The 25,635-nt window shown below is 44.4% G+C and overlaps 1 protein-coding gene across 1 annotated transcript; it reads right to left on the reverse strand.

Moving 5' to 3' along the window:
- Window positions 1–10,853: 10,853 nt before the first annotated feature.
- GLO1 (glyoxalase I) lies at window positions 10,854–24,997 on the reverse strand. Its single transcript, XM_038761014.1, has 6 exons — window positions 24,891–24,997; window positions 18,848–18,930; window positions 17,990–18,130; window positions 15,513–15,580; window positions 15,019–15,108; window positions 10,854–12,317 (listed from the first exon to the last, which is right to left on the reverse strand). The coding sequence occupies exons 1-6, from the start codon at window positions 24,978–24,980 to the stop codon at window positions 12,229–12,231; spliced, it is 561 nt and encodes a 186-aa protein (XP_038616942.1). The 5' UTR covers window positions 24,981–24,997; the 3' UTR covers window positions 10,854–12,228.
- Window positions 24,998–25,635: the final 638 nt, after the last annotated feature.

Here is a 25,635-nt window from a genome sequence, read left to right on the forward strand (position 1 = left end):
CAGGTTGGCAACATCTAGAGACGGTCCCTACCCAACATTCACTCATTCAATCGTATTTATTGAGCGCTTACTGCGTGCAGAGCACTGTGCTAAGCGCTTGGGAAGTCCAGGTTAGCAACATCTAGAGACGGTCCCTACCCAACATTCACTCATTCAATCGTATTTATTGAGCGCTTACTGCGTGCAGAGCACTGTGCTAAGCGCTGGGGAAGTCCAAGTTGGCAACATCTAGACACGGTCCCTACCCAACATTCATTCATTCAATCGTATTTATTGAGCGCTTACTGTGTGCAGAGCACTGTGCTAACCGCTTGGGAAGTCCAAGTTGGCAACACACAGAGACGGTCCCTACCCAACAGCGGGCTCACGGTCTAGAAGGGGGAGACAGAGAACAAAACAAAACATTAACAAAATAAAATCAATATTGGTCCAGTGCTCTGCACACAGTAAGCGCTCAATAAATACGATTGAATGAATGAATGAACAATAATTCAATCGTACTTATTGAGTGCTTACTGTGTGCAGAGCACTGTGCTAAGCGCTTGGGAAGTCCAAGTTGGCAACACATAGAGCCGGTCCCTACCCAACAGCGGGCTCACAGTCTAGAAGGGGGAGACAGACAACAAAACAAAACAGATTAACAAAATAAAATAAATGGAATAGATATGTACAGGTAAAATAAAGAGAGTAATAAATATGTATAAACATATATACATATATGCAGGTGCTGTGGGGAAGGGAAGGAGGTAAGGCAGGGGGGAGGGAGAGGGGGAGGAGGGGGAGAGGAAGGAGGGGGCTCAGTCTCACCAAGCAGGTTTATTTCAGCAATCAGATTTTTTTTGCTGTTGTTTTGGGGTTTTTTTTAACACTATTTAAGCACCAGTAAAGTGTTTACTATGTGCCAGGCACTGTACACACACCAGGATAGAAATAAGCTAATCGGGTTGGACGCAGTCCATGTCCCACATGGGGCTCATGGTATTAATCCCCATTCCACAGATGAGGCAAGTGAGGCACGGAGAAGTGAAATGACCTGCCCAAGGTCACACAGCAGACACATGGCAGAGCTGGGATTCGAACCCAAGTCCTTCAGACTCCCAAATGCATCCTCTATCTCACCTCCTCTGTGTCTCAGTTCTCTCATCGGAAAAATAGGGACTCAATACTTGTCCTCCCTCCCGCTTAGACTGTGAGCCCCATGTGGGTGTGATTATCTTGTATCTACCTTAGTGCTCAGTACAGTGCTTGGCACATAGTAAGCGCTTCATAAATATCACTACTATTATTATTGTTATTAGCACTAACAGAAAACCCTCAGCATTTGTTTCCAAATGGAGTCTTGACTTGCCAGTTTGTAGATTTCTATCACTCCGTTCCTTTGATTTTCTCCCATCTCCCCCATCTTTTAGCCAATTTACTAATTACCATCTTCATTATAAGGAGTGGGAGGGGAACAGAGGAAAGGAATTTGGTGACAGAGTTCAAATTTGGCTTAAACCAGGTTTCTAGATGATTTATGGATTTAACCTTTTATAAGGATAAATGAGTTAAATATGCACATTTTAAAGGAGAAAGCAGAAAAATATTTTTTATATTTCAGACATCGCTTCTCTGGGATTGGCAACTTTCTTAACAGATTAAAACAGGAGTTTCACTCGTTTTTTTTAAGTAACCATCAATGTCAAAAATGAACAAGAAGTGGTACCCCAGCTCGGATAGTTCTGCTTGGGGCCCTATCCTCCTGAGATGATGGAATTGGATGGCATAAAAATGGCTTTATCCTCATCAAACATGGGGTATTTTTTAAGGGCAAAATCCGGAAAGAGAAGGCATTGGGAGTGGAAACATTTCCAACTATGTTTGGGGTGGTGAATATGCCTCTACTGCTAAATGCATTTGTCAATAGCTAAGAGGTCCTAGAATTTGTCATTAGGATTGTATTTATGACCTTACAGCGGGGGTTGGCCATCTTTTGAGGCAGAATCGCCAAAATGATGCCTGAGTAGTTGGGGTGCAAAGAGCAAACTGTACAATGTAAATCCATTCATTCAATCGTATTTATTGAGTGCTTACTGTGTGCAGAGCACTGTACTAAGCGCTTGGGAAGTACAAGTTGGCAACATATAGAGACAGTCCCTACCCAACAGTGGGCTCACATCATCATCATCATCAATAATCGTATTTATTGAGAGCTTACTATGTGCAGAGCATTGTACAAAGCGCTTGGGAAGTACAAATTGGCAACATCTAGAGACAGTCCCTACCCAACAGTGGGTTCACAGTCTAAAAGGGGGAGACAGAGAACAAAACCAAACATACTAACAAAATAAAATAAATAGAATATGTACAAGTAAAATAGAGTATTAAATACGTAAAAACATATATACATATATACAGGTGCTGTGAGCAAGGGAAGGAGGTAAGGCGGGGGGATGGGGAGGGGGAGGGGGAGAGGGAGGAGGGGGCTCAGAGTGGGAGGGCCTCCTGGAGGAGGCGAGCTCTCAGTAGGGCCTTGAAGGGAGGAAGAGAGCTAGTCTGGCGGATGGGCGGAGGGATTGGGGGCATTCCAGGCCCGGGGGATGACGTGGGCTGGGGGTCGACGGCGGGACAGGCGAGAACGAGGTACGGTGAGGAGATCAGCGGCGGAGGAGCGGAGGGTGCGGGCTGGGCTGGAGAAGGAGAGAAGGCAGGTGAGGTAGGAGGGGGCCAGGGGATGGACAGCCTGGAAGCCCAGGGTGAGGAGTTTCTGCCTGATGCACATGGACGTATTTTCCTTCATTACAAATCTATGTTAAAATGGTTTTCCACCTTTCTTGGCAGCGGGGGACAGTTTAAATACTGCTCCTCACTCCCACTGAGGCCAATCAGACATACCCGGGCCAGATTAACACGTTCTCTGGCCTGGAATGCCCTCCCTCCTCGTATCTAACAATGACTCTCCCCACCTTCAAAAGCCTATATGGAAGGCCCCTCTCCTCCAAGAGGCCTTCCCTGACTCAACTCTGCTTTCCTCTTCTCCCACTCCCTTCTGAGCCACCCTGGACTTGCTTCCTTTATTCATCCCCCCTTCCCAGCTCCACAGAATTTACAAACATATAATAATAATGATGATGGCATTTGTTAAGTGCTGTGCGCAAAGCACTTTAATTGATTACACTGTAATTGTCACTGTAATTGACCCTAGGCTCCTCTGCCGCTAATCTCCTCACCGTACCTCGTTCTCGCCTGTCCCGCCATCGACCCCCGGCCCACGTCCTCCCCCGGGCCTGGAATGCCCCCAATCCCTCTGCCCACCCGCCAAGCTCGCTCTCTTCCTCCCTTCAAGGCCCTACTGAGAGCTCACCTCCTCCAGGAGGCCTTCCCAGACTGAGCCCCTTCCTTCCTCTTCCCCTCATCCCCCTCTCCATCCCCCCATCTTACCTCCTTCCCTTCCCCACAGCACCTGTATATACGTATATATGTTTGTACATGTTTGTACATATTTATTACTCTATTCATTTTACTTGTACATATCTATTCTATTTATTTTATTTTGTCAGTGTGTTTGGTTTTGTTCTCCGTCTCCCCCTTTTAGACTGTGAGCCCACTGTTGGGTAGGGACTGTCTCTATACGTTGCCAACTTGGACTTCCCAAGCGCTTAGTACAGTGCTCTGCACACTGTAAGCGCTCAATAAATACGATTGATGATGATGATCCCCCCTTCCCAGCTCCACAGAATTTACATCCATATAATAACAATGATGATGGCATTTGTTAAGCACTCACTATGCGCAAAGCACTGTAACTGATTTATTTATATTCATGTCTGCTTCCCCTTCTATCAGTCAATCGCATTTATTGAGCGCTTACTATGTGCAGAGCACTGTACTAAGCGCTTGGGAAGTACAAATTGGCAACACAATTGTAGACTGTAAGCTCATTGTGGGCCAGGAATATGTGTTTAATGTTACGTTGTACTCTCCTAAGTGCTAAGAGTGCTCTGCACCCAGTAAGTGCTCAATAAAGAGAAAACTCTGTTTTCTAGGGCCCCCGTGGGACATTGTTAGGTCACACTCTGCATGGCGAAATGTTTTCATTCATTCAATCGTATTTATTGAGCGCTTACAGGGTGCAGATCGCTTGGGAAGTCCAAGTTGGCACCATAGTGACCGTTGTTGCTACCACTCGGCTTTAAGGCACTTCCTCACCTCGTCCAACCCAGGCCGCAAATTTGGTTCCTCCAACGCCAACCTTCTCACTGTACCTCCATCACGTCCCGCCGACCTCTCGCCCACATCCTGCCTCCGGCCGGGAATGCCCTCCTTAGGGACCGTCTCTATATGCTGCCAGCTTGTACTTCCCAAGCGCTTAGTACAGTGCTCTGCACACAGTAAGCGCTCAATAAATACGACATTGATTGATCAGACAGATAATTGCTCTCCCCCACTTCAAAACCTTATTAAAGGCACATCTCCTAGACTTCCAGACTGTGAGCCCACTGTTGGGTAGGGGCTGTCTCTATATGTTGCCAACTTATGTATACTCTATTACTCTATTTTATTTGTACACATTTATTCTATTTATTTTATTTTGTTAATATGTTTTGTTTTGTTCTGTCTCCCCCTTCTAGACTGTGAGCCCGCTGTTGGGTAGGGACCGTCTCTGTATGTTGCCAACTTGGACTTCCCAAGTGCTTAGTACAGTGCTCTGAACACGGTAAGCGCTCAATAAATACGATTGAATGAATGAAACTTATACTTCCCAAGCGCTTAGTACAGTGCTCCGCACACAGTAAGCGCTCAATACGATTGAATGAATGAATGAATCTCCTCCAAGAAGCCTTCCCAGACTAAACCCTCCTCCCCTCCCTCTCCCTTCTGCGCTGCTCTTACTTGCTCCTTTGTTCATCCTCCCTCCCATCCCCACAGCACAGGTCTATAACTGTAATATATTTATTTATATTAATATCTGCCTCCCCCTCTAGACTGTGAGCTCACTGTGGGCAGGAATGTGTCTGTTGTACTGTACTCTCCAAAGAGCTTAGTCCAGTGCTTTGCACACAGCGCTCAATAAATGCGACTGAATGGATCAACGGCTGGTGAAAAATCAGGGAGGAAAAAGTGTGCAAATGGATAGCACAAGCAAGAAGTTAGTCTTACCTGTATATACGTTTGTACATATTTATTACTCGATTTATTTATTTGTACATATTTATTCTAATTATTTTATTTTGTTAATGTGTTTTGTTGTGTTCTCTGTCTCCCCCTTCTAGACTGTGAGCCCACTGTTGGGTAGGGATTGTCTCTATATGTTGCCAACTTGGACTTCCCAAGCGCTTAGTACAGTGCTCTGCACAAAGTAAGCGCTCAATCAATACGATTGAATGAATGAATGAATGAATGAATGAATGAATAGTATCTTCCCACCTTCCCTTCACCCCAGAATGGTGAGCGGGCAGCATCCCCATGCCTGGGCACTGGCAGCAGCGGCAGTTGCAGACCCTCTTCACTCATTCAATCGGATTTATTGAGCGCTTACTGTGTGCAGGGCACTGGACTAACCGAGAAGCAGCGTGGCTCAGTGGGAAGAGCCCGGGCTTTGGAGTCAGAGGTCATGGGTTCAAATCCCGGCTCCTCCAACTGTCAGCTGTGTGACTTTGGGCAAATCACTTCACTTCTCTGGGCCTCAGTTCCCTCATCTGGAAAATGGGGCATAAAACTGTAAGCCCCCCGTGGGACAACCTGGTCATCTTGTAACCTCCCCAGCGCTAACAGTGTTTTGCACATAGTAAGCACTTAAATACCATCGCCCTCTTCGCTCCTCCCCCACAGGGCTAAAGGGAGATTTCCAGGGACAAGAGGATCCCGCTCTCCTATCTAAACTGAAAACGTCTTCAAATCTGCTGTTCTGGACTCTTCCAAGCGCTTAATAACAGTGCTTTGCACATAGTAAGCACTTAACAAATACCATAGCCCTCTTCACTCCTCCCCCACAGGGCTACAGGGAGATTTCCAGGGACAAGAGGATCCCGCTCTCCTATCTAAACTGAAAACGTCTTCAAATCTGCTGTTCTGGACTCTTCCAAGTGCTTAATAACAGTGCTTTGCACATAGTAAGCACTTAACAAATACCATCGCCCTCTTCACTCCTCCCCTACAGGGCTACAGGGAGATTTCCAGGGACAGGACGATCCCGCTCTCCCATCTAAACCGAAAGCTTCTTCAAATCTGCTGTTCTGGACTCTTCCAAGCACTTAGAAACAGTGCTTTGCACATAGTAAGCACATAACAAATACCACTGCCCTCTTCACTCCTCCCCTATAGGGCTACAGGGAGATTTCCAGGGACAAGAGAATCCCGCTCTCCCATCTAAACCGAAAGCTTCTTCAAATCTGCTCTTCTGGACTCTTCCAAGCACTTAGAAACAGTGCTTTGCACATAGTAAGCACTTAATAAATACTATCGCCCTCTTCACTCCTCCCCTCCAGGGCTACAGGGAGATTTCCAGGGACAAGAGGATCCCGCTCTCCTATCTAAACTGAAAACGTCTTCAAATCTGCTGTTCTGGACTCTTCCAAGTGCTTAATAACAGTGCTTTGCACACAGTAAGCACTTAACAAATACTATCGCCCTCTTCACTCCTCCCCTACAGGGCTACAGGGAGATTTCCAGGGACAAGAGGATCCCGCTCTCCCATCTAAACCGAAAGCTTCTTCAAATCTGCTGTTCTGGACTCTTTCAAGCACTTAGAAACAGTGCTTTGCACATAGTAAACACTTAACAAATACTATCGCCCTCTTCACTCCTCCCCGACAGGGCTACAGGGAGATTTCCAGGGACAAGAGGATCCCGCTCTCCCATCTAAACTGAAAACGTCTTCAAATCTGCTGTTCTGGACTCTTCCAAGTGCTTAATAACAGTGCTTTGCACATAGTAAGCACTTAACAAATACCATCGCCCTCTTCACTCCTCCCCTACAGGGCTACAGGGAGATTTCCAGGGACAAGAGGATCCCGCTCTCCCATCTAAACCGAAAGCTTCTTCAAATCTGCTGTTCTGGACTCTTTCAAGCACTTAGAAACAGTGCTTTGCACATAGTAAGCACTTAACAAATACAACTGCCCTCTTCACTCCTCCCCTACAGGGCTACAGGGAGATTTCCAGGGACAAGAGGATCCCGCTCTCCTATCTAAACTGAAAACGTCTTCAAATCCGCTGTTCTGGACTCTTCCAAGTGCTTAATAACAGTGCTTTGCACACAGTAAGCATTTAACAAATACCATCGCCCTCTTCACTCCTCCCCTACAGGGCTACAGGGAGATTTCCAGGGACAGGACGATCCCGCTCTCCCATCTAAACCAAAAGCTTCTTCAAATCTGCTGTTCTGGACTCTTCCAAGCACTTAGAAACAGTGCTTTGCACATAGTAAGCACATAACAAATACCACTGCCCTCTTCACTCCTCCCTTACAGGGCTAAAGGAAGATTTCCAGGGACAAGGGGATCCCGCTCTCCCATCTAAACCAAACGCTACTTCAAATCTGCTGTTCTGGACTCTTCCAAGCACTTAGAAACAGTGCTTTGCACATAGTAAGCGCTCACTGAATACAATCTCAGAGCAGGACACGGCTCTTCACAGAGAGAAGGGCGAGGGGAGAGATTCCTGAGCCTGCCTAGAAAGTGCTTAAAGACCCGCTCCTGCCCACAGCCTGCTTCCTTTTTTTCTTTTTCTTTTTCAAAAATGGCATCTGTTAAATACTTACGACATGCCAGGTGCTTGTAGTAAGCTCCGGGGTAGAAACAAGCTAATCAGGTTGGACGCAGTCCATATCCCACATGGGGCTCACAGTCTTAATCTCTGCCTTATTCACAGTCTTAATCTCTGCCTTATAGATGAGTCAGAGAGGAAAAAACAAATTAACAGCGGTTTAGTGTTTACTATGTGCCAGACAGGGCCCAACCCAATTATCTTGTACCAACTCCAGTAGTTAAGCAGAGTACAGGGAAGCAGCGTGGCTCAGGGGAGAGAGCGAGGGCTTGGGAGTCAGAGGTCATGAGTTCGAATTCCTGCTCCGCCACTTAGCTGTGTGACCTTGGGCAAGCCGCTTAACTTCTCTGGGCCTCAGTTCCCTCATCTGCAAAATGGGGATGAAGACTCTGAGCATTCCCCGTGGGACAACCTGATTACCTTGTATCCCCCAAGTGCTTAGAACAGTGCTTTGCACATAGTAAGCGCTTAACAAATAGCATCATTATTATTATTATTATTATTATAATTGGGTTGGACACAGTCCCTGCCCTACCTGGGGCTCAGACTTGGAATCCCCATTTTTGCACATGATGGGACTGAGGCCCAGGCAGTTAAGCAACGTGCCCAAGGTCACATAGTAGACAAGGGGGCGAAGTCAGGATTAGAACCCAGGTCTTTCTGATTTCCAGGCCACGCTGCTTCTTGCTCCAAATATCTTGCCCGAGCCCACGGGAGCCCCTGGGTGTTGCTGACTCCCCCAGCCTCCCTCCCTCCCCGGTCCTTGATGAAGGCCCAATGAAGCCCAAACCACCACCTCTGTCTTTTAGTTAGCATGGCTTAATGGAAAGAACGCGGGCTTGGGACTCAGAGGTCACGGGTTCTAATCCCGGCTCCGCCGCTTGGCAGCTGCGTGACCTTGGGCAAGTCATTTAACTTCTCTGGGACTCAGTTACCTCATCTGTAAAATGGGGACGAAGACTGTGGGACCTGATTACTTTGCGCTTAGAACAGTGCTTGGCACATAGTAAATGCTTAACAAATACCAGCATTATTATTATTAGTTAGGATTTGGACAGGGGCCTCTCCTCTAGTCACTGACTTTTTAGTTAGCCCTGCGTGTTGGTGGGGATTTGGGTGGGGGCCTCTCCTTGAATCCAAAACCCTGGGAGGGGGCCGCTTCAAATCTCCAACCCTACTCCCTCCCCAACTCAAGGGCACCTTTGGTTCCAAGAAGAGCCAGGTATGACAACCTACGGCTCAGGAACCCTGACAGTCTCGCTTCCTCTCGCTAGCGATAAACAAACTTGAAATAATAATAATAATAATGATGGCATTTATTAACCCTTTACTATGTGCAAAGCCCTGTACTAAGCGCTGGGGAGGTTACAAGGTGATCAGGTTGTCCCATAGGGGGCTCAAAGTCTTAATCCCCATTTTACAGATGCGGTAACTGAGGCCCCCCCACTCCGCCTTACCTCCTCCCCTTCCCCACAGCACCTGTATATATGTATATATGGTTGTACATATTTATTACTCTATTTATTTATTTTACTTGTACATATCTATTCATTTTATTTTGTTGGTATGTTTGGTTTTGTTCTGTTTCCCCCTTTTAGACTGTGAGCCCACTGTTGGGTAGGGACTGTATCTATATGTTGCCAATTTGTACTTCCCAAGTGCTTAATACAGTGCTCTGCACATAGTAAGCGCTCAATAAATACGATTGATGATGATGATGATGATGATAAATGTTTGTACCCTCCCTCTGCCCATCCGCCAAGCTAACTCTCTTCCTCCCTTCAAGGCCCTACTGAGTGCTCACCTCCTCCAGGAGGCCTTCCCACACTGAGCCCCTTCCTCTCCCCCTCTCCATCCCATCTTACCTCCTTCCCTTCCCCACAGCACCTGTATAGATGTATATATGTTTGTACAGATTTATTACTCTATTTATTTTACTTGTACATATCTATTCTATTTATTTTGTTAGTATGTTTGGTTTTGTTCTCTGTCTCGCCCTTCTAGACTGTGAGCCCACTGCTGGGTAGGGACTGTCTCTATATGTTGCCAACTTGTACTTCCCAAGCGCTTAGTACAGTGCTCTGCACACAGTAATCGTTCAATAAATACGATTGATTGATTGATAGGGACTGTATATGTTGCCAACTTGTACTTCCCAAGCGCTTAGTACAGTGCTCTGCACACAGTAAGCGCTCAATCAATACGATTGATTGATAGGGACTGTCTCTATATGTTGCCAACTTGTATTTCCCAAGCGCTTAGTCCAGTGCTCTGCACACAGTAAGCGCTCAATAAATATGATTGATTGATTGTACGTATTTATTACTCTATTTATTTATTTTACTTGTACATATCTAGTCTATTTTATTTTGTTAATATGTTTTGTTTTGTTCTCTGTCTCCCCTTTCTAGACTGTGAGCCCACTGCTGGGTAGGGGCCGTCTCTATATGTTGCCAACTCGTACTTCCCAAGCGCTTAGTCCAGTGCTCTGCACACAGTAAGCACTCAATAAATACAATTGATTGATTGAAGTGACTTGCCCAAAGTCACACAGCTGACAATTGGTGGAGCCGGGATTTGAACCCCTGACCTCTGACTCCAAAGCCCGAGCTCTTTCCTCTGCGCCGCGCTGAAATCAAAACCATATTATTGAAAAACTATATAAAAAAAAAAATCAAGAACGGAGAGAAACGGGCATGGTTTAGAGGAAGGAGCCCGGGCTTGGGAGTCAGAGGTTGTGGGTTCTAATCCCGGCTCCGTCCCTTATCAGCTGTGTGACTTTGGGCAAATCATTTCACTTCTCTGTGCTTCAGTAACCTCATCTGTAAAATGGGGATTAAGACTGTGAGCCCTACGTGGGACAACCTAATTACCCAGTGCTTGGCACATAGTAAGCGCTTCACAAATACCATCATAACAAAGCTATCATCAGTCCCGTGCACTCATTTCTCCCATAACACGTGTTCTTCCTACTTAACATTAAGTGTTAATCCTTAACACTAAGGATTAAGTTATCCTCAATAACTCAAGGATATTAAGGAACTTTTTTTTGTCAACGCGCTCCTCTTCAAGTTCCCTTTGAAATGATTTTGTATTTCGAGTTGCTCCCGGTTTCAGATTAATCACTCAGGTTTATTCCCCACAAACAGAAATGATAAATTCACTCTAGTAACACATCCAATAAATTACCATCAAGGACTCTATTACATTCGACAGGCTGCCTAAATTCAACAGAACTTCAGACAGAATTTCTACTATTATTTAGGATTATAATGGTGATCAAGATGACTTGGTTAGAAAAATATCTAGTTGACAGTTGAGAATTGGAATTCAATGCTACTGATAGTGAACGGTTCTCCATATTGGAGCTGTTTTTAAGTAATAACCAGGTGTTCCCTAATGTATTCCTAAAGCCACTTTTTCCAAAATTGTCTCTAGTTTGCCTCTGCCCTTAATTCTTGCTCACTGTTGCTCACGCCTGCTGGCTGACCAAATAAATTAAAAATAAAAAAATTCCAGTTCTCTAAAGAAAGATTTTTTTTAATGAGGCTACCGGAAGAGGTATTTACAAGTACTAGATAACGTGTATATCGTTCACTTGTCAAAAATATTTTTAAACTGTAACACGATCTCAATGCCTCTGCCAGAATAAGTATGTCAAAATTGTGCCTCAGCACAGCTAGGGTTTCAGAATGGTCTTCATTTCCTTCTCTTAAAATAGTGTCCAATTAACATTAAAAGCTTAGAAGGAAAATGGCATCATTATTATTATTAGTGTTATTAATAACAATATCTCCAGCAGTCTTAAAGCTGCTCCTGCAGGCATTTTCTATTTAGGACAACTCATCGTCACCCGCTCAACCTTTAAAAATATGCTTTGTTCTTTTCTGAAGTCACCCAGTTTCCCAGTATGCCCTTTCCCTTTTCCCCTAATAGTTATTTCTGAGTGTCCTGGGAAGGAATGAAAGCGTGTTAATGAAAGGTTCAGAGGCAGGACATAAAAAAAGAAATGGTCTTTTTGAGGAACAAGATTCAAAAGAAGTCAGTCTTGCAGCGGAAAGGGGACCGATTACTACCTGCAGTGCAGGGCGCAATCGTGACCATCGATTGATAAAAGGAAAAGCAGCTTAACTACGTAGTAATGGCTATACCCTAGAAGAGCCTTGTGAGAAGCCCCACTTATGATGACCTCTGTAGATTAATCAGCTTGTGGTGGACAAGGAACGTGTCTACAAATGGTTATACTGGACTCTCCCAAGTGCTTAGTACAGTGCTCTGCACACAGAAAGCACTCAATACATACCACTGATTGATTGATGAACTAGGCTCACTTAGAATAAAAGCAGCGGCAGGTGGCAAAAACCAACAAATCAGCCAGGCGGGGGTCCAAGAGGGCAGCCGAATTCACTTTGGGTAAACTTTGTGACTGTGTGAAAACTATTTCCTCCAATTGTGTAAATCCATCCTTGAGTCTCACAAAACTTAAGTCAGGGTTATCATGGAGTTGGGATTCAGAATTTCAATCCAGTAGCCATCGGGATCCTGAATAAATGCCAGGCCTTTCATTTTTCCTGAAAAGGGAGAACAAAAGGATTAGAAAAGAAAATATAAAATGAAAATTACGTTCCTGGACTCAGTTCGTATTATTAAAACACACGTGCGTGTTTCTATTTCAAATTTAATGCCCCTTATAATTGGATCTGATTTTGCCAACATTTAAATCTGATTTATCTGGAAAAGAAGCTGACTTGGAACAACTGCCTGAAAATAAACTGACGGTGGATTAGCAGCATCTGTCTAAACGCTGGTTAATGCTCTCAATTGGCTCCCTGAATAGAGAGTTGAACAAAAGAGCACCAAATGAAGAAGAGTTTCCCAAAGGAGGTAACCCCAGGATCCACTAAATGGATCAAAGCAATAGGAACACGTTAACAGGCACCTCCTCCAGGAGGCCTTCCCAGACTGAGCCCCTTCCTTCCTCTCCCCCTCGTCCCCCTCTCCATCCCCCACATCTTACCTCCTTCCCTTCCCCACAGCACCTGTATAGATGTATATATGCTTGTACATATTTATTACTCTATTTATTTATTTATTTTACTTGTACATATCTATTCTATTTATTTTCTTTTGTGAGTACGTTTGGTTTTGTTCTCTGTCTCCCCCTTTTAGACTGTGAGCCCACTGTTGGGTAGGGACTGTCTCTATATGTTGCCAATTTTTACTTCCCAAGCGCTTAGTACAGTGCTCTGCACATAGTAAGCGCTCAATAAATACAATTGATGATGATGATATGTTGCCAATTTGTACTTCCCAAGCGCTTAGTACAGTGCTCTGCACATAGTAAGCGCTCAATAAAGATGATTGATGATGATAATCCAAGAGCATTGTAAATAAGTGCAAATAACGAATTATTTTAATTTAGTTTTTTAAAGGGCTGCTTACGTAAATATCACATTATTATAGTGTTTTTGTCTCTCCTGCTGCTTACCTCTTGCTTACAGCCTCCCTCTTCAGGGCCTTCAACTCCCTCCTCCTGAATATATGATGTGTCAACATCATCACAGCTCCCCTGAGATGGATGATGTCTCCATGAAGTCTTCCCCGAGTAGGATCTAATCTTCCCATCCTATAACCTCTAAAACTATCAGCTTGACCCGTCTGCACCACCTAAGCTGTACGTTTATCACAGTCCCCTTAACACTTGCGGACATTCTCATCATCATCATCATCATTATTATTATTATTACCAGTACAGTATTCATTAAGTGTTTACTGTGTGTCAAGCAACGGGGGTAGACCCAAGTTAATCAGATCGGACACAGTCCAAATCCAAGTAGGAGGGAGAACAAGGAATGAATCCCTATTTTCCGATGAGGAGACAGACACAGAAGTGATCAATCAATCAATCGTATTTATTGAGCGCTTACTGTGTGCAGAGCACTGTACTAAGCGCTCGGGAAGTCCAAGTTGGCAACATATAGAGACAGTCCCTACCCAACAGTGGGCTCACAGTCTAAAAGATGTGATGTGACTTGTGAAAAGAAGTGATGTGACTTGTCCAAGGTCACGTAACAGACGACTGGCAGGGGCGGGATTAGAACCCAGGTCTTCTGACTCTTAGGCCAGTGCTACGAGCCCGACTCTGTTAGCCCCCTTATTTCTAACGAACTTTCGTGTCTGCCTCCCCAGCAACATTGTGAGCTCGTTAAAGGCAGAAATCAGATCGCCTAACTCTTTTATACTCTCCCAAGTGCTTAGTATAGTCCTCTGCACGCAATAGGCACTGAAGCGCTATTGATAATGCTTATTTTTCACACGCTATTCAGCCAAAAGACACTTTATACTAGTAGACTAGAGATCTGCCATTGCAGTTCTTAACACTAAATAGATCTGCCATTACCTAACATAAGCGAAGTGACCTTTAATCTTTCCAATCAAGCCATTCACCATACTTCAAAGGTCTGGGGGGAGGAGAAAATTGCACTTTACCCTGTATTTTCAGGGCAGTAAGATTCAACCAACAGCAGATGAAAAGAGGATAAAAAAGAACAAGGCACAGTGAAAGGTAGAGGAGATGGATAAAGGGAATCAAAAGGAATCAAGAACGGAAAGGGCAGGGACAAAGGCAAAAAGGGAAAGACTGTGAGGCCAAAGGGGACAAAGCGAATAGGGACACAGAAGAAAATGAAAAGAGGGGGAAGAGAGACCATAAGGTAGTTGTGAGCAGGGAACGTGTCTACCAACTCTGTTAATGCTGTACTCTCCCAAGAGCTTAGCACAGTGCTCTGCACACAGCAAGCGCTCAGTAAATACGATCGATACGTGCACAGAGGCAGAGAAACAGGTAAGCGAAGAGGAAAGAAGTAGATATGACAACAGAAAAGATGAGAGAGCTACTAGGAGAGGACAGGCACATAATGATTGGAAAATAGGAAATGAAGAGACATCGAGAAGGCGCAGGAAAAGTACAGGGCTCTACCACTTGTCTGCTGTGTGACCTTGGGCAAGTCACTTCACTTCTCTGTGCCTCCATAACTTCATTTATAAAATGGGGTTTAAGCCTGTGATCCCCAAGGGGGGCATGGATTGTGTTCCACTTTATCAGCCTGTACCTACCCCGGCGGTTAGTACAGTGCCCGGACCATAGCAAATGCTTAACACACACCACAAAAACAAACAAAAACCTCCCCCACAAACAATGCTAATGAAGCGGGCTCGTAGATGATATTACGGGAGAGTCTGGGGAAAAAAAAAGTAACAGAAAAGACAAACCATCATCCGGTTTCTTCACAAATTTTACTCCTAGGTCCTCAAATCTTTTGCAAGCACTTTGCACATCAGGAACAGCAATCCCAATGTGACCTACATAACAAAAAAAAAAACAGAGCAATGTATATTTAACACTTTGCTAGGTTCAAACATTCAGATTAAGGTTTTTAAAAAAGCTCATTAATTTGATAGCCCCTAAAACTCTGTCAACCCCAACTGCAGACATTCAGATTTAATATTTTGAGACTCGAAAACAGTACATCACCCACATCATCATCAATCGTATTTATTGAGCGCTTACTATGTGCAGAGCACTGTACTAAGCGCTTGGGAAGTACAAATTATCTACATATCTACTTCATCCAATTTTACCCGGAAATTGGCTTTCAAATATTTTTTAAAATACATAATACATTTTTTAAAATACATAATCCAGGAAACAATAAAGACCATTTCGTATAACTACAGTAGGTATCCACACCCGCATGTCAACGTACCAAATCCTCGAGGGTCTGAGTTACTATTGTGGTAAGCCTGATTTTCGTCTTTCTCGGTGCCCCAATTACTGCAAAAGGAGGGAAACATTTTGAGTTTTCTGAGGAGGAAAAGGCACTAAATCCCAGAGAGGGAAAAAAGACAGCATTTTGGAATCTTTCTAAACTGTGCCCTGCTGGTAATTTAAGTGCATGCTTAAGACCCTTGGCACACAAATGGCAATTATTCAACTTTCTTCCCAACCTACATCAATTCTAGCACATGCATAAGTGAGATCAAATTCTAGCTCATGCGTGAGTGAGACTGGAGAATAATAATAATAATGGCATTTGTTAAGCGCTTACTATGTGCAAAGCACTGTTCTAAGCGCTGCAGAGGATACAAGGTGATCAGGTTGTCCCACTTGGGGCTCAAAGTCTTAATCCCCATTTTTACAGATGAGGGAACTGAGGCACAGAGAACTCAAGCAACTTGCCCAAAGTCACACAGCTGACAGTTGGCAGAATGGGGATTTGAACCCATGACCTTTTAGACTGTGAGCCCACTGTTGGGTAGGGACTGTCTCTATATGTTGCCAATTTGTACTTTCCAAGCGCTTAGTACAGTGCTCTGCACATAGTAAGCGCTCAATAAATACGATTGATGATGATGATGATGATGATGACCTCTGACTCCAAAGCCCGGGATCTTTTCCACTGAGCCACGCTGCGGATGGCCCAATGGTAGGGAAAAGGTGCTAAGGAGAAAGACGCAGAGGAAATTTAAAAACAGCTTAAGAAGGGGATATTGGACAAAGGGGCTTCAAGCTGCTGTTAGGTTTCTTTCAATGCCTGGAAAAAATGGTATAAAGGCTTGTGTTTCAGTGAGAATTTACTTGCAATATTAAACTGCTTCTCCTGGGGAAGAGCTGTGAGAGACGGGAACTCATGACTAAGGAAAAAATCAATCAATGGTATTTTTTGAGTGCTTACTGAATGAGCAATTCCCCACCCCCCCCGACCTTACCTCCTTCCCCTCCCCACAGCACCTGTATATATGTACGCATTTATTACTCTATTTATGTATTTATTTTATTTGTACCTATTTATTTTATTTTGTTAATATGTTTTGTTTTGTTCTCTGTCTCCCCCTTCTAGACTGTGAGCCCGCTGGTGGGTCGGGACCGTCTCTAGATGTTGCCAACTTGGACTTCCCAAGCGCTTAGTACAGTGCTGTGCACACAGTAAGCACTCAATAAATACTACTGAATGAATGAATGAGCGCTTGGGAGAGTTTAAGAACGCAAGCTGGGAAAACTTTTCTGATTTTGAAAAAGGAAGACCAATCGCTTTCTGGAATGGTTTAGGTTCTCGTTATGGGCCGGAAACATGTCTCCTAATTCTCTCAGCGCTTAGGTCAGTGTTGTGTACATAGTAAGCGCTTAATAAATGCCATTATTATTATTATTATTATTATTGTATTGAATTCTTCCAAGTTCTCAGTACCGTGCTCTGCACACAGCGTGGCTTAGTGGATAGAGCACAGGCTTGGGAGGCAGAAGGACGTGGGTCCTAACTCCGGCTCTGCCACGTCTGTTGTGTGACCTTGGGCAAGTCACTTGACGTCTCCGGGCTTCAGCTCCCTCATCGATAAAATGGGGAGCGAGACTGTGAACCCCACGTGGGACAGGGACTGTGTCCAACCCAATTTGCTTCTGTCCACCCCAGCACTTAGTACAGTGCCTGCCACATAGTAAGCGCTTAACAAATACCATTATTATCATCATCAATCGTATGTATTGAGCGCTTACTGTGTGCAGAGCACTGTACTAAGCGCTTGGGAAGTACAAGTTGGCAACACACTCTATATTACTCTATATAGTCATTACTATACTCTACTTTTAAAGGAGATGACGATACCTTCCCATTCCATCCTCAAAGGGATGTTGAGAAGATAGTCAATCAGTGGTATTTACTGAGCACCTGTCTGCTGACCACTGTCCATGACACTTGGGAGAGAGTACTGGAATTAATCAGTGGTTCCCAAGCGCTTAGTAGCACTCAATTACCACTAATTGACTGCTATGAGTACTTACTGTGGTCACAGCATTGTACTAAGTGCTTGGGAAAATGCAATACAATAGAGCTGATAAACGCGACCTCCGCCCACAAGGAGATTACAGTCTACAGGGGCAGACAGACATTAAAATAAATTATAAATAGGGAAAACAGCAGAGTGAAAGGATACAGACATAAGTGTTGTAGAGTTAACAGATGAAAGGCACACTGCTTGTCCACTGGGAACTCATGGTTTAGAGGCAATATCTAACAACTGTTCATTATTGATGAATAATAATAATAATGAATAATGATGCATTTTCAAAATTGATTATTTTCATAATATTGTTATGAAGTCAAAATGAAGCACTTCTCCATTTAAGTAGGAGAGAAGTACCAGAAAGAAAATGCCAACTGTTGAACTACTCAAAACACATACTCACTGGGTTAACTCAAGCGTAGCTTTCCTGGAAAAAGTCCACGCCGTTCTTTCATTTTCGTCTTTGGGGATCTCGTTTTTATCCTCAAAAGCCAGAAAATAAAGTGAAAACTTCATCGTGGGAAAATCAAATTTCTGGAGAAGCCTAAAACAAATGCATAATCGTCAGGATGAATCAGTGCTTAGTCTGAACTTTTCAAAATAATATTCCTATGACAAGGTCATTTTTTGCACAGGTGCTTCTGAGAAAAAACTAAAACCTCTTATTTTAAAAGGTTCACCGTGAAATGATTACACGAGAAACACGGAGAAGTGAAATTCCAGAGAAAAGTGCATATTTGGTTAATAATCCAGTGGAATGAAATAAAATCCCAAATATTTGAAATCTAAACCCCAAGTTTTCTTAATCCAAAATTCGCCCTACAAATTTTAAAACTGAAAAATCAGAAAATGCAAATAGCCGATAGTACCTTATCAGCAATAAAGGGGATGTCACCTGAAAATGGATAAAGGATTTCAACTAAAACTTTCCATTAACAGAAGCGCCTTGATATCCGGCATTCAAAGATGCAGTTGCTCCGATTTTGGGGGAGACGCAGGGAAATCTGGATACCCCAAAATGTTTTTTCCGTATTCACTTTCTGCTGATAGATTAGAAAGTTCAACCTAGTTGTTATATGTCCTCCCCACTCCAACAACCCCACATGCCTGATCTTGCCTCTTCAGGAACAAAAGCAATGACTAACCACTGCTCCAAATGCATGATTAATTGCTAGTGAGCCAGGTTAGTAAAAAGTTACTTAAAATCTGCATCTCTGGAAAAAACAATAGCAAGAAAGTGACCCGTTAAGTTTTCACTAACGTCATTCCGAGAACTCTTGTGTAGAAATCCAGTGACTTCTTCGGATCCTTTATTCTTAGCATTGTCTGCTGCAGGAGGAAATCCTTCAGAAATAAACAAGAGTAGTTTACATTTTTACCTTCCCTTTTGCGGTACAGCCAACAAAAGTGGTAATTTCTGCATTTAGCGATGAGCACTGTACTAAGCGCCTGGGGGAGTACGATGTAAGAGAGTTGGTTATCCACCTCTTCCATCCATCCCTGATTAATTCCAACCAACCTCATGTGCAATCCAAAGGCCACTCCTTAATGGTGGGATTGTCCTACCTTTGTTATAGTCACCCAAGCGCTTAGTCTTGCTTTACACACAATAGGTGCCCAATAAATGCCACTGTTCCCTTACCGTTATTTACTACAGTCATCTGTAACTAGGTGAGGTTAGTAGGGAAGCCTCTGTGAGGAGGGTGAGTTCCGAGGTTAGGAAATGGGAAAAAATGAATCTGGTGGAAAAATATTAATACTATAATTCACCTAAATAGCTCAACATCCACTGAATGGATTCTAAAACGTTAGCTCATGGTTGGCAAACATTATTTCCCTCAGGTTGCTCAGAAAAAAACAAATAGGACTGTGCCTTAAAAGTAAACAACTTTATAACGTGAACTCCAGAACTAATTTATTTCTTTATGTTTATATTACACCCAGAGGCATTTATTTCTGTTCTCTTATTACGGGGTGAGAATTCAGAAACTAGGGTTACAATGTGCCTGTCCTCAAGAAGTTTGACAAATAAATCTACAAGCGACTGAACAAAATATTGTCAAATGCTCCCTGGCAGGAAATTTAGATTTAACTGTAAATTCTGTGGGGGGCAAAGACCTATTCGGTTTGTACTGAATACTGTCCCGGACGCCGGAGAAGATGGCTGCAAACCGTAACACCCTAAACAGTATAGCAGAGTGCTTAGTACAGTGCTCTGCACACGGTAAGTGCTCAATATATATGACTGACTCACTAAACAGTACGAATTAAAGTAATTTTGTTGTTTTTGGAACTGTTCGTTATTCTGATAAATCCACCATTGTGGATTTTCACTCCTGATTTTCACTCCACCCTCAGCACTTATCACCAACGGTATTTATCGTCATCATCAATCGTATTTATTGAGCGCTTACTGTGTGCAGAGCACTGTACTAAGCGCCTGGGAAGTCCAAGTTGGCAACATATAGAGACAGTCCGTACCCAACAGTGGGCTCACAGTATTTACTGAGTGCTTACTATGTGCAGAGCACTTATGTACACACCCATAATTTTTGGTAATGTCTGTCTTCCCCTTCTACTAACTCTCTTGTATTGTACTTTCCCAATCAGTGTCTGCCCAGACTAAGCGCTCAATAAAATCCACTGATTGATATGAAACTCGGTGACTGCTCTTATCAACTGTTTCATCTTGAGGAAACTGAGGCACAAAGAAGTGACTTGCTCCTTTTCTCTCTCACTACACCCCAGATGGCAACACTAATAATAATAATAATAATAGTGGCATTTATTAAGCGCTTACTAAGTGCAAAGCACTGTTCTAAGCGCTGGGGAGATTACAAGGTGAACAGGTTGTCCCACGTGGGGCTCACAGTCCTCATCCCCATTTTACGGATGAGGTAACTGAGGCCCAGAGAAGTGAAGTGACTTGCCCAAAGTCACACAGCTGACAAGTGGCGGAGCCGGGATTTGAACCCATGACCTCTGACTCCGAAGGGCAGGCTCTTTCCACTGAGCCACGCTGCTTCTCTTTTGAGAAGAGCTCTCTTCTGAGGCAATCCCTCTCTCAGCCCTACCCACTGTGCTTTCCCAAGAATTTAGTGCAGTGCTCTGTATTAAGTGCTTAATAAACGCTATCATTATTATTATTATTATTATTATTATTCAGGAAGTGCTCAATAAATACCACTGACTGATTGATTGATCTCAGCGGCCCAGAAACTTTCAGCAGGAGGCTGGAGATAACCGAAAGCTGGTGGGTGGAAGGGTGTGGAAGTTTTAGTTCGGGGTTTTCCTTGTGAAGCAGTTAGTGGAAATGGGCCCACGAGTCGGAGGATCTGAGTTCGAATCCCGGCTCCACCACTTACCTGCTCTGTGTCCTTGGACAAATCACTTCACCTTTCTGTTCCTCAGTTGACTCAAATGTCCAATGGGGACTCAAAACGTGCCCTCCCTCCTACTTAGACTGTGAACCCCACGTGGGACAGGGACCCCAGCGTTTACTACGGTGCTTAATACATCGCAAGCGCTTAGCAAATACAGGAAATATTAAAACTGAGCCCCACGGAGGACCAGATCATCTTGTGTCTGCCCCAGACATCAGTACGGTGGCTAGCACATAGGGCAGCATTGCAGAACGTGGCTCAGTGGAAAGAGCACGGGCTTTGGGGTCAGAGGTCATGGGTTCGAATCCCTGCTCCACCACGTCACAAGTCACTTCACTTCTCTGCGCCTCAATTACCTCATCTGTAAAATGGGGATTAAGACTGTGAGCCCTCCGTGGGACAACCTGATCACCTTGTAACCTCCCCAGTGCTTAGAACAGTGCTTTGCACATAGTAAGTGCTTAATAAATGCCATTATTATCATTATTATTATTCTCTGCGCCTCAGTTACTTCATCTGTAAAATGGGGATTAAGACTGTGAGCCCTCCGTGGGACAACCTGATCACCTTGTAACCTCCCCAGTGCTTAGAACAGTGCTTTGCACATAGTAAGTGCTTAATAAATGCCATTATTATCATTATTATTATTCCCTGCGCCTCAGTTACTTCATCTGTAAAATGGGGATTAAGACTGTGAGCCCTCCATGGGACAACCTGATCATCTTTTAACCTCCCCAGGGCTTAGAACAGTGCTTTGCACATAGTAAGTGCTTAATAAATGCCATTATTATTATTATTATTATTATTCCCTGCGCCTCAGTTACTTCATCTGTAAAATGGGGATTAAGACTGTGAGCCCCATGTGGGACAACCTGATCACCATGTATCCTCCCCAGCGCTTGGAGCAGTGCTTTGCACAGAGTAAGCGCTTAACAAATGCCAACATTATTATTATTATAGTGGATAGGGCACAGGCCTGGGTGTCACACGGTTGTGAGTTCTAATCGCGGCTTCACCATTTGCCTGATGTGTCACCTTGGGCAAGTCACTTCATTTCTCTGGGCCTCAGTTACCTCATCTGTAAAATGGGGTTCAAGACTTTGAGCCCCACGTGGGACACGGACTGTGTCCAACCTGACTGCCTTATATCTACCCCAGTGATTAGAACAGGCCCTAGCACATAGTAAATCAATCGTATTTATTGAGCGCTTACTATGTGCAGAGCACATGACCCTGTATCTATCCCAAAGCTTAGAACAGTGCTTAGCACATAGTAAGTGCTTAACAAATACCATTATTATTATTATTCTCTGCCTCAGTTCCCTCATCTGCCAAATCAATCAATCAATCAATTGTATTTATTGAGCTCTTACTGTGTGCAGAGCACTGTACTAAGCGCTTGGGAAGTCCAAGTTGGCAACATATAGAGACGGTCCCTACCCAACAGCGGGCTCACAGTCTAGAAGACGACCTAATGACCTTGTATCTACCCCAGCGTTTAGAACAATGCTTAGTACATAGTAAGCGCTTAACAAATACCATTATTATTATTATTATTTTCTGCCTCAGTTCCCTCATCTGTCAAATGGGGATGAAGACTTGTGAGTCCCACGTGGGACCTGATGACCTTATAATAATAATAATGATAGCATTTGTTAAGCGCTTACTAAGTGCAGAGCACTGTTCTAAGCACCTTATAATAATGCTGATGGTATTTGTTAAGCGCTTACCATATGCCAAGCACTGTTCATTCATTCATTCATATTTATTAAGCACTTACTGTGTGCAGAGCACTGTACTAAGCGCTTGGGAAGTACAAATGGGCAACATCTAGAGACAGTCCCTACCCAACAACGGGCTCACGGTCTAGAAGGGGCATACATATATGCCAGTATCACGTAACCAAAGCAACCATGCATATTCACTCATTCATTCATTCAATCGCATTTATTGAGCGCTTACTGTGTGCAGAGCACTGTACTAAGCGCTTGGGAAGCATAAGTTGGCAACCTATAGAGACGGTCCCGACCCAACAGTGGGCTCACAGTCTAGAAGGGGGAGACAGTGCTCTGCACACAGTAAGCGCTCAGTAAATATGACTGAATGAATGAATGAATAGTAGGGGGAGACAGACAACAAAACATCATCATCATCATCAATCGTATTTATTGAGCGCTCACTATGTGCAGAGCACTGTACTAAGCGCTTGGGAAGTACAAGTTGGCAACACATAGAGACAGTCCCTACCCAACAGTGGGCTCACAGTCTAAAAGGGGGAGACAGAGAACAAAACCAAACATACTAACAAAATAAAATAAATAGAATAGATATGTACAAATAAAATAAATAAATAGAGTAATAAATGTGTACAAACATATCATCATCATCATCAATCGCATTTATTGAGTGCTTACTATGTGCAGAGCACTGTACTAAGCGCTTGGGAAGTACAAATTGGCAACATCTAGAGACAGTCCCTACCCAACAGGGGGCTCACAGTCTAAAAGGGGGAGACAGAGAACAAAACCAAACATACTCACAAAATAAAACAGATAGAATAGATATGTACAAATAAAATAAATAAATAAAGAGTAATAAATATGTACAAACATATCATCATCATCATCATCATCAATCGCATTTATTGAGCGCTTACTATGTGCAGAGCACTGTACTAAGCGCTTGGGAAGTACAAATTGGCAACATCTAGAGACAGTCCCTACCCAACAGTGGGCTCACAGTCTAAAAGGGGGAGACGGAGAACAAAACCAAACATACTAACCAAATAAAATAAATAGAATAGATATGTACAAGTAAAATAGAGTAATAAATATGTTCAAACATATACATATATGCAGGTGCTGTGGGGAAGGGAAGGAGGTAAGGAGAGGGGGACGAGGGGGAGAGGAAGGAAGGGGCTCAGTCTGGGAAGGCCTCCTGGAGGAGGTGAGCTCTCAGCAGGGCCTCGAAGGGAGGAAGAGAGCTACAAAATAAACCAAACAGAATAAATACGTGCAAGTAAAATCGTGATTCTTGTAGGAGAAAACGAGGCCAGCCAGGCTGGATGGGGAGGAGGCCCAGCCCCAGGCCGGAAGTACCATGGCCAATGTTATCATCATCAATCGTATTTACTGAGCGCTTACTATGTGCAGAGCACTGTACTAAGCGCTTGGGAAGTACAAATGGGCAACCTATAGAGCCAGTCCCTACCCAACAGTGGGCTCACAGTCTAAAAGGGGGAGACAGTGCTCTGCACACAGTAGGCGCTCAGTAAATACGACTGACTGAATGAATGAATAGTAGGGGGAGACAGACAACAAAACATCATCATCATCATCATCAATCGTATTTATTGAGCGCTTACTGTGTGCAGAGCACTGTACTAAGCGCTTGGGAAGTACAAATTGGCAACATCTAGAGACAGTCCCTACCCAACAGGGGGCTCACAGTCTAAAAGGGGGAGACAGAGAACAAAACCAAACATACTCACAAAATAAAATAAATAGAATAGATATGTGCAAGTAAAATAGAGTAATAAATATGTACAAACATATACATATATGCAGGTGTTGTGGGGAAGGGAAGGAGGTAAGATGAGGGGATGGAGAGGGAGAGGAAGGAAGGGGCTCAGTCTGGGAAGGCCTCCTGGAGGAGGTGAGCTCTCAGCAGGGCCTCGAAGGGAGGAAGAGAGCTACAAAATAAACCAAACAGAATAAATACGTGCAAGTAAAATCGTGATTCTTGTAGGAGAAAACGAGGCCAGCCAGGCTGGATGGGGAGGAGGCCCAGGCCGGAAGTACCATGGCCAATGTTGGGGGGCAGCCATGACAGGACTGGTCAGGACCGGTCAGGACTGGTCAGGACTGGTTATGGCCGGATCTACCCCGTCCCTGTCGACCGTGCCGACCCCCCCCTTGTTACCTTGGTGCTGGGGTCTGGGTCGGAGCAGAGGGCGAAGGCGGCCTCGTCGCTGAGGCCCGACGCCATCGCCTCAGGCCCAACCGCCGCCATGACTGGGCCCGCCTCAGCCCCGCTCGGCCTCGCGCGCGACGCAATGCGCAGGCGCGCGGCCTCCCTCGGCCTCGCGCGGGACAGAATGCGCAAGCGCGCAGCCTCCCTCGTCCTCGCGCGGGCCGCAACGCGCAGGCGCGCAGCCTCCCTCGGCCTCGCGCGGGACCCAACGCGCAGGCGCGCAGCCTCCCTCGGCGGCAGGGGGGCGGGGCGCCGCGGCCAATCACAGGCGAGGGAAAGGCCTCAGGCCCCGCCCCCAGCAGGGCTCGGAGACGATTCATTCGTTCATTCATTCGATCGTACTTATCAATCAATCAATCGTTTATTGAGCGCTTACTATGTGCAGAGCACTGTACTAAGCGCTTGGGAAGTACAAATTGGCAACATATAGAGACAGTCCCTACCCAACAGTGGGCTCACAGTCTAAAAGGGGGAGACAGAGAACAAAACCAAACATACTCACAAAATAAAATAAATAGAATAGATATGTACGAGTAAAATAAATAAATAGAGTAATAAATATGTACAAACATATATACATATATACAGGTGCTGTGGGGAGGGGAAGGAGGTAAGATGGAGAGGGGGACGAGGGGGAGAGGAAGGAAGGGGCTCAGTCTGGGATTGAGCGTTTACTGTGTGCAGAGCACTGTAC

This window comes from Tachyglossus aculeatus, chromosome 19 (assembly GCF_015852505.1).
Source record: "Tachyglossus aculeatus isolate mTacAcu1 chromosome 19, mTacAcu1.pri, whole genome shotgun sequence".
NCBI classification, from domain to species: Eukaryota; Metazoa; Chordata; class Mammalia; order Monotremata; family Tachyglossidae; genus Tachyglossus; species Tachyglossus aculeatus.